This window comes from Cibotium barometz, chromosome 1, assembly GCF_041138505.1.
Source record: "Cibotium barometz isolate CiBa-2024 chromosome 1, ASM4113850v1, whole genome shotgun sequence".
In the NCBI taxonomy this organism is placed as follows: Eukaryota; Viridiplantae; Streptophyta; class Polypodiopsida; order Cyatheales; family Cibotiaceae; genus Cibotium; species Cibotium barometz.
Window position 1 is genome coordinate 34,731,806 of NC_141046.1, and position 12,534 is coordinate 34,744,339.

Here is a 12,534-nt window from a genome sequence, read left to right on the forward strand (position 1 = left end):
CAAGTTTACAGGTGCCTGGGGATTCACCACCAGCCTGCACTTGATTCTTCCAAATACATCATGAATGAATACATTTCAAACAAGAGAATCTGTAGGTACATCCGCCCTACACACAGGTACATCCGCCTTGCACAAGCCTCTTCACAGGTACATCCGCCCTGCACAAGAGTATCACAATCCTCACAGGTACTCCGCCCTGCACAAGATGTAAATGGATCTTTAGGCCCTTTTTCCACGCGAGAAACTGATCCAGAAACCTGTGTTCTCCGCGAGCAAGTGTCCCCAATGCTTGCCCTAAACACCTGTTACACCAGGAATCCTTGAGACACATCCATGCTCACATATTCCATTGCTGTCCGGCCTGTTTTATGCAATAACCAGTCCAAAACAGCAACTTTCCATCGCGAGAAATCCACCTGTAAAGGGTCCTACAGCCCTGTGGAGGTCCCTAGAGCTGTCCTGTACTGTCCAAGTTGACTTCGGACACCTGTAACCAGCCCAAAACTCGCAATAACCAGAAATTACAGGTCTGAAATTTACCAACCAGCCCTTTAGAAGAGTGTGGGATCGATATCCAAGCTTGTGTGAGTCCGGGAAGCAAGCAACCAGCCCTGTAGCAACTCCAAAAGCTTCAACCAGCTCTCCAATGTGTTGAGTTATGAATAAAACAGCCCAAAAGGCCTCTTGAAGGAGGCGCCTTTCTCCAGTGCCACCTAAGGGGCTTGGTGGGTACACATACAGGCTGACAAGTGTCCCCATAAGGTGTCCAGCCCATAGTGCTCCATTTGTCCTGTTTGTATAAGTTTAGGTCCAACCAAATGGGAAATGGCCATAAGTTGTCCGGACTTCATTAATTTTGGTCCAACCAAATGCGAACGCATTATAAGTTGTCCGGCCACTTATTAATGAGTGTGGACCTGCAAACCAATAAACTTTAGTAGTAAATGAAATAAGCTGTAAATTGAGTGTGGACGCACTTACCACCTGCAAAACCCATAAGCCCACAGTTTTAGGCCCAAACAGGAGTGCACACACGTGTCCACAAGGTGCCCGGGCGTCCCCGGTCCCTCGGACTTCACAAGCCAAAATAACAAGCATTGTCCAGGCAGCAAGACAATGTCACACAAAGTAAAATAAAGTTATGGCATGCATCATTTATGCATTGTGCACATGTAAACTTGGAGAACCACCTATCATCATTCTTGTACTTGAAAATATTCCGCCTGCCATCATAACACACCATGTGTGCATGGCCGGAATCCACACGGGCACCGCCCGAAAGTCCACAAATGTCCTGCCATGTCCTTGGACTCATATGCATCCACTCATATGATCCATACACATGCCCAGGTATAATACATACATGCATCCGCATGTTTCTAGGCCTGACACGCATCCGCATGTCCCTAGAATATAGGGATTTGTGACACTGTGTGTCTTCTTTCAGCCCTAAACACCTTTCATAGGAACAAGAGATGCAAAACATAAAGAAGAGAGAGAGAGAGAGAGAGAGAGAGAGAGAGAGCTGTATTTTCAGTATATTCATATAGTACAAAAAGGTAAATAATTCTAGCAGCCATAGGCATGCCTTGAAAAGGTGGAAAACCTATCTTACCTAAGCTACTGTGACCTAACACCACAAAGCTTCTTTGGCAAAGCCTTTTATAGGCCAATGAGGAATTTCCCAACTGGCTGACCCCTGCTGTTGGCTAGCAGAAAGACACCAAAAGTCCAGATGCGACCGACGACTCCTGGAGCTCCTTAAGTACTCTGCCAACTTGTCCTTGCATCCATAGGGTACCTTCTAAGATCCTATTGTGCCTTGCTCATGCCCTAATTCTTTTGTTTACATGCTGCCTTTCAGAGATTAGCCCTGGGATGAGCATGTCCATGTGCATGCACATGACCACATGACATTCCCTTTTGCTAAACTTGATGACGGTATTCCAATTCTGACTCTGGATGATTGTCATCATCCCCTATCTCCCATAATTGTCATCCTTCCCTTCCTGGCAACCTTTTCACTGAAAACCTTGCCTTGGGTCTTTGAATCTACTCCAAATCTAATGAAAGATTTGTGCATCTGTTCCACTTTGTCCCCTTGCCTTCTTAACGTGCATCCCTTGAAGTGCTCCGGGGCTTTGATCTCACTAATGTGCCGTGAGGTCAAATCGAAAAAGTGAGCAAGGCGGAGCTCTCATCCGCGCCATGAACTGCGAGGAGAATATCATGCTTGGTAAACACTCCCAGCCACTGCGGGGGAATAGGGTCAGGATTACGGTCAGCCACTCCGGAGGAATGGCAGAGTCGATGTCGAGGCTGAATCTGTCTCTGCCCCGGATCCCAGTCAGGCCTCTCCTGAGCCACTAGGGAAAGCTGTCTGAATGCAAGTCAATCTCCAATGGACCTAGCAAGTCCCGCGCTCAAGACTCCCCAAGATACATGAGGTCGTGCCCCTAGCATGTGACCACCAGGTAAACAGATCAAGGGGTTCCAAATCAAGGGCTATTAGAGACGCTCCTTGGAGGCTATCGGAACAGACTGTTGAAGGGCCAACTTGAGGTGGTCCCAAGCTCGTAAATAGGCTGGCTGCAAATCTGTCCTCAAAAGCTAGGCTAAAGCGATGGGTCTGCATCTTCGTGAAGATCCATCTAGTGCTCTGCGACCAAGGGCCCCCAGACTCGGTGTACGTGCGGATATCTTGACTAGGAGGAAATTCTTCCATGGCTTGCCGCCTGGAAGAAGTCCTCTAACAATCAGCTTGCCCAAAAGGGCACGGCTCTGAATGGCGGGGTCGATGATGCCGGGCCCCCTGCTGTGGCGCAGCTGTAGGCCCCCCCATCTGTGGCCTAGGCACGTCTCCCGTCGTCGTTGCCAGCCCACAAAGAGTTGTGGATCAACTGCTGAACGTGACCAATGCAAGCCCGGGAGAAGGCCTAGCAAGAAGTAATATACCACATGGTGGCAAGAAGAACCTGGTTCGCCACCACCACCCGACTGGCTAGGGAAAGCCTCGTTGAACTCCAATATATAAGCTTCTTCTGAATGCTCAGAAGAAGAGGGGCTAATTGCTACATTGGGGAGACATCAATGCCCACCTGGCATCCAAGATAACGGATTGGAGTGCCCCTCGGGATCCACTGGAAAGCGTCAATTGGACACCAAGTTGGGGCAGACGGAGAGTCAACCCAAAATTCACACGACTTGTGCCAGTTGATGTGTGCTCCTGTTGCGCGACAAAAGATCTCTATTGCCTCTGCAAATCTCTGAAGATTCCTCATGTCTCGTGATAAGTACTCCGCTATGTCATCTGCGAGTGCCCTCCAGAAAGCCCCAATCAACTCTATCATAGGCTTTCTCTAAATCTAGGAGGAGCACAATGAGATCCTGCTGTTGCTGCATCATCCTATCTGAAGCTGTCGCCTCCTAGAAAGTGAAGATGTTGTCCAGAATCTCCAATCCTGAACAAAATCTGTCTGAGTATCATGAATCAAGTTAGGGAGGAAGGGCTGAAGTCTTCATGGCCTTGGCCAAAATCTTGTAGGCGGTCCCGAGGAGGGTGATGGGTCTCCACTGCCAAATCTCCAATTTGTTGCCACCTTGGTTAGGAATCAAGTGTATCAAACCCTCTAAAAGCCTCTCTGGCATGGAGGTTGCTCTAAGGCCGCTTTACATGAGATCCTGGGGACGAGGAAAAAAGGAGACTGGAAGCCCGTCCGCTCGGGCATTTGTCCCTAGGAAGAGCGGTCTAGGCCTCTGCCAGCTCCTTAGCTGTGAAGGGAGTCAATAGAAAAGTCCGGAGAGTGGGGGAAACCACCTCTCTCGTGTGCCGCTAGACCCGCTCTCGCACATCCACCACGTGTGAAGATAAGGGGGCACCTGTGAGAAGGGATCTGAAAAATTGCTAATCTCACCTAGGCCTGCATCCAAGGTGCTTGCGGTAGATCCTGAAAAAAAATCCAGCCCCTCCCATATCTACTCTATCCTGTCGCATATCCAAAATAACCGGAGCATGACTGGAGAAAGTAGTGCCTTCCAAAATACTGATCATGCCCCCACGACCGCAAGCCCACGCATCCACATAGAATCTATCAAGTCTGGAAAGATTGGGGCCGGTGCTCCTCCTATCAGACCTCAAGAAGCACAAACTCCCGGAGCTGTGTCCAAACTGTGGTAAGTGCCAAGGGTCCTATCTCCTAAGAGCCAGGATCAGCTCCTCCCAAGCAGAGTACTTTGAGCTAGAAATTGTAGCCATGCCTCCTTCGAGTCTATCCTCTGCTGACTCTTATCATGTTAAAGCCCCCACTCATACACCAAAAGTCGGCTTGTGGAAGGGACTGGCGAACTGTACTCTAGAAGGTGGCTCTGCCGGCAGCGGTGTTTGGAGCATATTCATTTAAAAAGCCCACACAATCCTCGCCAATCGTGATGGTCACCCACTAAGCCCAACCAGTGTCAATGATGCCGGAGCCATTTACTGCTGCCAAGAGCTGCTCGTTGACAGAAGTACAAACTCCCCCCTACGTCCCTGAGGGGCCAAAAGAGGGAGACTAGAAAGTGTGACTCCTACGTGGTAGAATCTTCCCGCAGCGGTGGGTACGCCCCTTTGAAAGATGGTGTTCTTGGAGGAAGAGAATATCAATGGGTCTTCCCAAATGTTGCTCTATGAAGCTCTCCTCTAAGGATGCCACGCCTCTGAAAGCACTGAGGTCCCCCCAAACCTTGGATGTTCCATGAGGCAATCTGCATATCTAATCTCTGTGGGAAGTAGAACTATCGGAACTACCCTCCACTCGAAGAGCCTTGGGTGTGGGTTTGGACGGGGAGTAATCACAATCAATCCTAGGACGAAGACGCACGAGGTGGGCGTGGATCTTGTCCTCCATATGATGCCATTGTGTCTTGAGTCACATTATGCCACACACTAGCTTGCTAGTTTTACCCTTCATAGTAACAGAAGGAGCCTTTTTTTTTGTCTTGTACTGGTTTGTTGGTCCCATGGGTCATATTTGCCCCCCCAGTGGACGATAATACAATCTTCTTCTTCTTCTTGTGTTTGAGCCCGAGAATAAGCATAATCTGGGCTCCACTTGTCGCAATGCAGGTATCTGTAGGAGTGGGCAAGGGATACTACTATTGAGATATCAAGGAACACAAAGAGCAGCACCTCCAAGCCGGAGGACACCCCTAAGCCTTCCATCTCCATCTGAGCCAAGGACCAAAGTTGGGTAAGCATGTCGGTGATGCGCAGATCATGTAGATGATGAGAGAGCTCAATTGCGTGCGCCTAGATGGCCGTAGACATTGACTCCGTATCCCATTCCGTCCTAGAGGCTGCAATCAAGGAAAAGAAGAAGATCATCACACCACTCTCTGGTGTGGAGGGCTTGGAGTGATGAACCACCACCCAAACCCGAATGGGAGCCATTGTCTCCTCGAAAATACCAGTTCCTTCGACGTGGAGACATTGGAAGAAACTATAATCCACTGGTTGCCCCAGAATCCTGGGGGGAGTCACTAGGTAGGTGGCGATGGTCATCTCAACCGGCTCTCAGAAGCGATGAATCAAGCGGCGGGCTGAACTCGCCGGCTACCTCCGCTCTGGGTTTGGCGTGGCCAGAGGGCGGCGGGAATGCTCAAAAGAGGCAAAGGGAGGGGGGAGAGCCGGAGATGAAGGGGATGGGTCAGGGAGAGCTACTGAGGGGAGAGCCGGAGACGAAGGTTGGGGAGGAGGGGGGGACGGGGTAGAGCTAAGTGGAGAGAGAAGGAAGCAGAAGGGAGGAATCCTCCTGAGAGGAAGGGTTCGCTGAAGGCTTGTTAGGGCCAGAGGACCTCACTGGAATCTGGGAACCTGGAGAGGAATCTCGGTGAGGCAACAACAAGGTAATGGCCTCCAAACAGGAGGGGCCGGAAGTGGGTTCCTCGAGGTAACTTGGGGGGGGGGGGGGGGGGGGGGGGGGGGGGGCATCGGGTGGCTGTTGAGATAAATGCTCAAAACGATTCTTTGACCAAACTGTATCCTCCTTTGCTCTACCACCCTGGCGTTGCTTAGCTCTGGAAGTTAGCTAGCAGCTCCGTCACGGGCCAACGGTCTGCCACTCTCCAGCATCAGTGTCGACCGTGGCCAGATCCTGGTGCTCTGCTGCTTGAGGGCCAGCTTTCCTCCCACCCCCCTGAAGAGGATCTGAGCTGAGACCAAGGGGGGGGGGGGGAACCATTGGGGGCGGTCTCCTGGACTCTAACGACGAGGACAAGCTCTAGCGAGATTCCCCATTTGCCTGCATGTGAAGCATTGGCCTGGGAGGCCAAAGTACTCTACTTTGTGAAGAATAGGGGCTCGTCGGAGGCAAGGAAGAGAGATGGCATGCGGTACTGTCTTCGAAGAGGCTATGTAGATACGAAGGGATGAAATCCCGGCCGCCCGAGCAAGAACCGAAGTGGCGGTGGAGGTGGATTCCACCTCTCTCCCAATAGCACCACCTATCACCGGGAGGAGAGGAAGGTATTCCTTCGTAAGGCGTGGGAAGCAAATTGTCATGAGAAAGATTGAAACGCTAGCCATAGGGTCGGATGCTGGGTCGAAGCCTTGCTGCCACCTAGCAAAGAAGGCTTGGGCCGTATGCAGTGCGACAGGGCTCAGCTGCATGATTTTGTCTGATGCCGCTGGCGAGCCAAACTCAACGTGGTAGTAGCCACGCCCGAAAGGATGAAAATCTTTCTAGTGCACCAAGGAGGCTAGCCTGTAAAAGATACCTGAGCTGTCCGTGTGTCGGGCGGCTACCAACAATCTTGCATACCAAAGTGGAGGCCTATAAGGATGCGATTGTCAAAGCGAGGAGCTGGAGATCTGCTTCTGAAAAGGAGAGGCAAGAGACGGCGGCCTCAGTCAGGGATGACGGAGCAGCTGCCATGGAGTCCTACGGGTTGAAGACCAGAAGAGGCTGAAACTTGCCGGAAGGAAGTGCTGCCCGAGAAGTGAAAACCTGCCTTGAGAAGCACTGAATAGGAGAGGCGAGAAGGGGAAACAAGGAGCAGGAAGGTGGAAAAAAAACAAAAAAAGAACCAAAAAAATAGGAAGAGGCGGAAAAAGGGGAGGGGGGGTTGGGACAGGGAGGACTGAGGGCAGGGGGCGTAGGCAAGAGGAATGGGAGGGCGGCAGTGCGCAGGTGGAGGGGAGGAGAGGGGGCGAAGGCTAGTGGGGGGTGGGGGGGTTTGTGCAATGGCACAGGGTAGGCAGGGGGAGGAGACGGTGATGGCGAATAGGGGGGGGCGGGGGGGGGGGGGGGGGCTCACAGCTCATGCTTGACACTTAACACAAACATAGTTTCTCATCTCTTTGTACAAGGATGGTGTCTCTATCATTGGAGGCCAACAAGACTAGAGAAACATTTTTAGAGATTATTGAGTCTGTGAATGAGCGCCTAGCCAAAGCACAAGAAGCCCATGCTAGGTAAGCCAACAAGTCTAGACAAGATGTCAACTACAAGGAGGGAGATTGGGTATTTCTCTGAATCATGAAGCAACGGTTGAAGCAAGTAGGCAAGTGTTGTCCCAAGCTCTCTTTCCGAAGCTATGCCCCATTTCCTATTGTGAAGAAGCTCAGTGATGTCTCCATGAAGTTGAAGTTACCAGACAGTTGGACTATGTATGATGTCTTCCATGCCTCATGGTTGAAGCCTTCTGTTGGACCATCTTTGCAAGAGGTTCCGGATGAGCAGCACCTTGGAGTGGTCAACGAGGTAGAAGTTATCAGGCCCGAGCAGATTTTCCTCCACAAGTGGAAGCATGGTTTTGGTCAACGACTCAAACAGTTCTACACCAAATTCAAAGACGGAGGCACTCACAAAGCCGTTTGGCTTGGATGATGGGTTCTTCCGGAAGTACCCACAGATATTGGCAGACTACTTGAAGTCCATGCAACTGCCTCCAAGCCGAGGAGGAGGGAATGTCACATGCACCCATGCATTGAGGTGCCATGTAACACACTGGGTCATCATCAATGCTATACTTGTACAGAATTAGTACCTGTTTAGGGATTATTTGTCATACGCTGTGACCCCATTGTGAGCCCCAATCTATGGACATGTCAGGCACGAGCTACATAGGTCTTTCGAAGCCTTAGGTGTCAAAGTCTGTCACTTCACCCACTTGGAGAACAGTTAGTCCATGCAGGTCATCCTAGCATAGGTTCATATGATATGCATTCAGTAAAGCATAGATGGCATAGGCATAGGCATAGACTAGCCTTATGGCCAGCCTAAGGCCTTGGCACATGGGCAGCCCATGACCCACCTAAGGAGGCCAACCAAGGGCCAGCACTTGGGCCTTGGCTGTGTGGCCGGCCCTAGAAGGCCATAGAGGTCGGCCGGCCGCAAGTGCAGCCCAGCCACACGTGTTAGCAATAGCATGAAAAGCGCAGCATTTAATGCTAAATCAGCAAGTCATGAGCTAGTAAAACAGGGCGACAGCTACATCAGCAAACTGACCAGCAGATATAGGTACATATATAAGGCGCCTTCACTCCCATGCTACAATCATCTCATTCTCACACATCTTCAGTAGTAAACGAGAGTAGAGACGTGTGTGCTTTATCCTCCATGTCATTGACTCATATAATGCCATGACTCCCACTGGAAGGGAAAACTCCCAAAGGCATCTAAAAAGACGTGCTTCGGGTACAATATCAAATGCTTTGCAGAAGTCCCTGAAGCAACAATAGACCTTCGGCCCCTTTGACTTGGCCTTCTCAATGACGCGGAGAGAGAGAGAGAGAGAGAGAGAGAGAGAGAGAGAGAGAGAGAGAGAAAGAAAGAGTAATATTAATGTCTACAAAAGATCAACTGTGCCATAAATAGGATTCAAGTTAGAACATAGAAAGAGAATAGAAAAACACCCTGAGAAAACAAAGGTCTTCATACTACGTGAGCTTGGCAAGTACAAATAATAGAGAGAAGACTGAAAATCCCATATATAAATCATCAATCAATCTTTTATGAATACATACATACATATATATATATATATATATATATATATATATATATATATATATATATATATATATATATATATATATATATATATATATATATATACATATATATTTATATACACATGTATATACATATACATATATATGTATATAATATACATATATATTTATATACACATGTATATACATATACATATATATGTATATAATATACATATATATTTATATACACATGTATATACATATACATATATATTTATATACACATGTATATACATATACATATATATGTATATAATATACATATATATTTATATATACATGTATATACATATACATATACATATATATATATATATGTATATACATATGTATATTATATACATATATATGTATATGTATATAAATTATAAAACTATATTGAAATGAAGTTTTATTTCAATCATTATTCATAAGAAATCACACATAAATAAATCATATATTTTTATGCATTTTTTCCTCTCTCTTTCTCTCTTGTACCTTTAGACACAATTTTCTCATTCTGGCTTTTTCTTTGAGTCATTAGATAAGAGCATCAAAAGTTTGGGCCTTTCTCTTCTTTATAGTTTTGGCATTGTATTTGGGTGAACATATTAGATCTTTGTTTTAAAGATGTAATGCCTGATTTATTTTAACCGCAGGGAAGGCTGTTTCTTTCTCCACGAGTATTGGCATTTTATTCCAACATCTTCGGGCATAAAACCAGGTTTATTCTTTTGTGGGAAGATATAGAGGAGATAAAAGAGACGTCCCCTGCTTTGGGTTCTATGGGCATGCTGCTCAACCCCACAATTTTGGTCTTCACTAAGAAAGGTAGAGCAATGGATGCTCACCATGGAGCTAAAAGTGTGGATGGAAAGGGCCGGTTCAAGTTCCAGTTTCAATCATTTATTCGTTACAAGCCTGCCTGCAGGTATTTACACCATGGTTTTTTTGGTGCACACATGCAAAATTAGTACATTCCACGTGTGTATGTGCTCTAGCTGCATGACGAGGATGTTTTGGAACTTGGTTGTGGCAGATTGATGATGTGTGCGTTGTGGTCAAGGGCCAAGTACTAAAGTCATGAAATTAAATAGATAGGAAGCCAAGAGTGTTAAAGTTAAAAAATAGTTTGTGAAATTGTCTTGGAATTTCCTTCTTAATTAGTACATTCTAGAAGCACTTTCCATGATAGAAACGTATTTGACTCAAACTACCCTCAAATTTTACCCACCATGCTATCTTTCCAACTAGCATGCAATAACTTGTTTGAATAATCAGGTTTCCTTGGGCATCATACCTGATTTAGAGAGAGAGAGAGAGAGAGAGAGAGAGAGAGAGAGAGAGATTAATGTATTCAAAGACCCAGTGTCTATGAGACCAAAAAGGTAGTTACAATGTATCCATGATGAATTTGAATCATGAACAAGAAAACGATCTACCGGAATGCCAGGCTTCTCGTCACTCGACAGATGCATAGGATCCCTACTCTTAGGCCTCATTGGGAGAGTTATGACATCTCTCCAGTGATATAGCGCAGATATTGGCATAGGCTTTGGCATTCATACAGAAGGAGCCAGATCTCTCATTTCTTTTGGTTATTTTTACATGGTGGTCTCCCCACCAATCAGTGGAGATCGGTTTTCGGTGTAGCACCTACGTGTCCGAGATGTGTGGCAAATTTTGAGACTGTACAGCATTGTTTATGGGGATGTAGCACTGCACAATGTATTTGGGGTTCTATAGCCCAATTTATGGGCAAATTGAGTGGCGGCACCATGCATGTTACTTGGGGGGCAGTTGCTTGGCTTTCCCAGTCTGGTCCGCAGCTTTTCTATGAGGGCAGTGATACAGACACTACTATTTTCATTCGTAGAGGTATTGCCCAGCATGGTTTGTTTCAGGATGTCCCTCACTCTCATTATACACCCCCCAGACAGAGGACTGACACCAGTTGGGAGATTGTTGCCAATATTACAGCATGGCAGATCTGGAGAGCTAGATGCACGGAGGCTATTGAAGGTGTCCAGATTTTGGAGTCTTAGTACATTAGCACTATATGGGGTGATATCATCCATACTCTCATGACTACCTGGGCTCGTCCTCTTGTTCTGCGCAGGCAAAGCACGTTGTATTTATGTGAGAGTGGGACCATGGCATTTTCTTTTTCTCTACTCCCACAGGTCTTTCATGGCACCATGATGCTCCTCAGTGGTTGAGATCACCTTACATATTGGGGTGATTCTATTCTATTCCGGCTTATAGCTGTGATTGTTGTATGCCTTTTTTCATCCTTAATAGAAGTCTCTTTCCTGAAAAAAAAAAAATCTGTACAAAATTGGCTACATAAGCTAAAGTATCCATGTGATGCATCATGCTACATGATGACAATATGTGGTCATACAGTAATAGCATCCTCCTCTAGAATAGAGTGCAAAGCAGCCATAGCATCTCCTCTCTATGATTGGAGCTCACCGTATTGTCAAAGGATATCCTGGATCTGCAATTGTTGGGTGGAGGGATGAGGCCTCTGAGATCTAGGGCATTTGGCTCTCAAAAGGGATCCCACATGCTTACTAGTGACACCCCGTGTATGTGGGGCAAGAGAATCATGCATCCATGCAGGCAAGTCCTACTGCTGCTCCCATCGGGCCACCATAGTTGGTAATAAATGTTTAGGAGGCACCTCGCTAGCTTTGTCTCTTGGAGTGTTGCCTCAGCATGACCTCTCTGCGATGGCAAAGCTCCAGTATATAGATGCCTAAACATCTCTGGTCCTCCTACTGCATGACCCATGAGAGGGGGCCGAATCTGTCCTGAAAGAGAATGAAATTTCCCTCAGAAGGGAGAAATGAAATGATATATTAACGTCTCTAAGAGGCCATAGTGGCCTATGAGACCAAAACTGAGAATACATCTGAAGTTGGTGTCTCATCAAAGAGAACAACTAAATGAGACTAAAAAGTACAATAAATTGATTGTCCTACAGATATAAGAACAGAACTGTAAGACTTTGAGATGATACTGAGTAGAAAATACTGGAAAATACTGAAAAATGTATATCAGGTAGATCCATGTATGCTGATCAGTTGAAGTGTTGCCCTCTCCTTAGATCAAGTTTCTCCGCCATGGGGCTGTCGAGAATGGAGAGGTCGTAGAAGCGAGGTAGGCGCCTCCGATGCCGAGCAATAATGGCTCTGCTCTGGCGATGGTGAGGATGCTGTGGTTGGGATCCTGGTGGGCGTGGCCGACGAGCACGACATAAGATAACTGCTCTATCAGTGGTGACTCCCTGGGAGTGTGGTCGGTGCCCTGATGGCCCAATGGAGGAGGTATCAGGAGGTTTGTGGGCTGGGTTGCTGGTGCTGGTGCCGAAGAAACCTGTCAGGGTCCTCTGTCTAGGTACATCATGGCTCGGCCTCTTGTCTGCCAAGAGGGTCTCTCTGTGTCTCCTAAGCTCAAGTAGAAACAATCCCAGGCATCTCTGATCCTCAAACTCCATGATCCTGCGTAACGGCCCA

At 47.4% G+C, this 12,534-nt stretch overlaps 1 protein-coding gene across 1 annotated transcript in view; it reads left to right on the plus strand.

Annotated features, from left to right (window-relative positions):
- Positions 1–12,534, plus strand: part of LOC147641916 (C2 and GRAM domain-containing protein At1g03370-like) — a 46,003-nt gene that overhangs the window by 17,542 nt on the left and 15,927 nt on the right. The window contains exon 6 of the mRNA XM_086801085.1: positions 9,673–9,944. Within this exon, the coding sequence (XP_086657211.1) occupies positions 9,673–9,944 (272 nt within the window). The remainder of the gene's footprint in view (positions 1–9,672; positions 9,945–12,534) is intronic.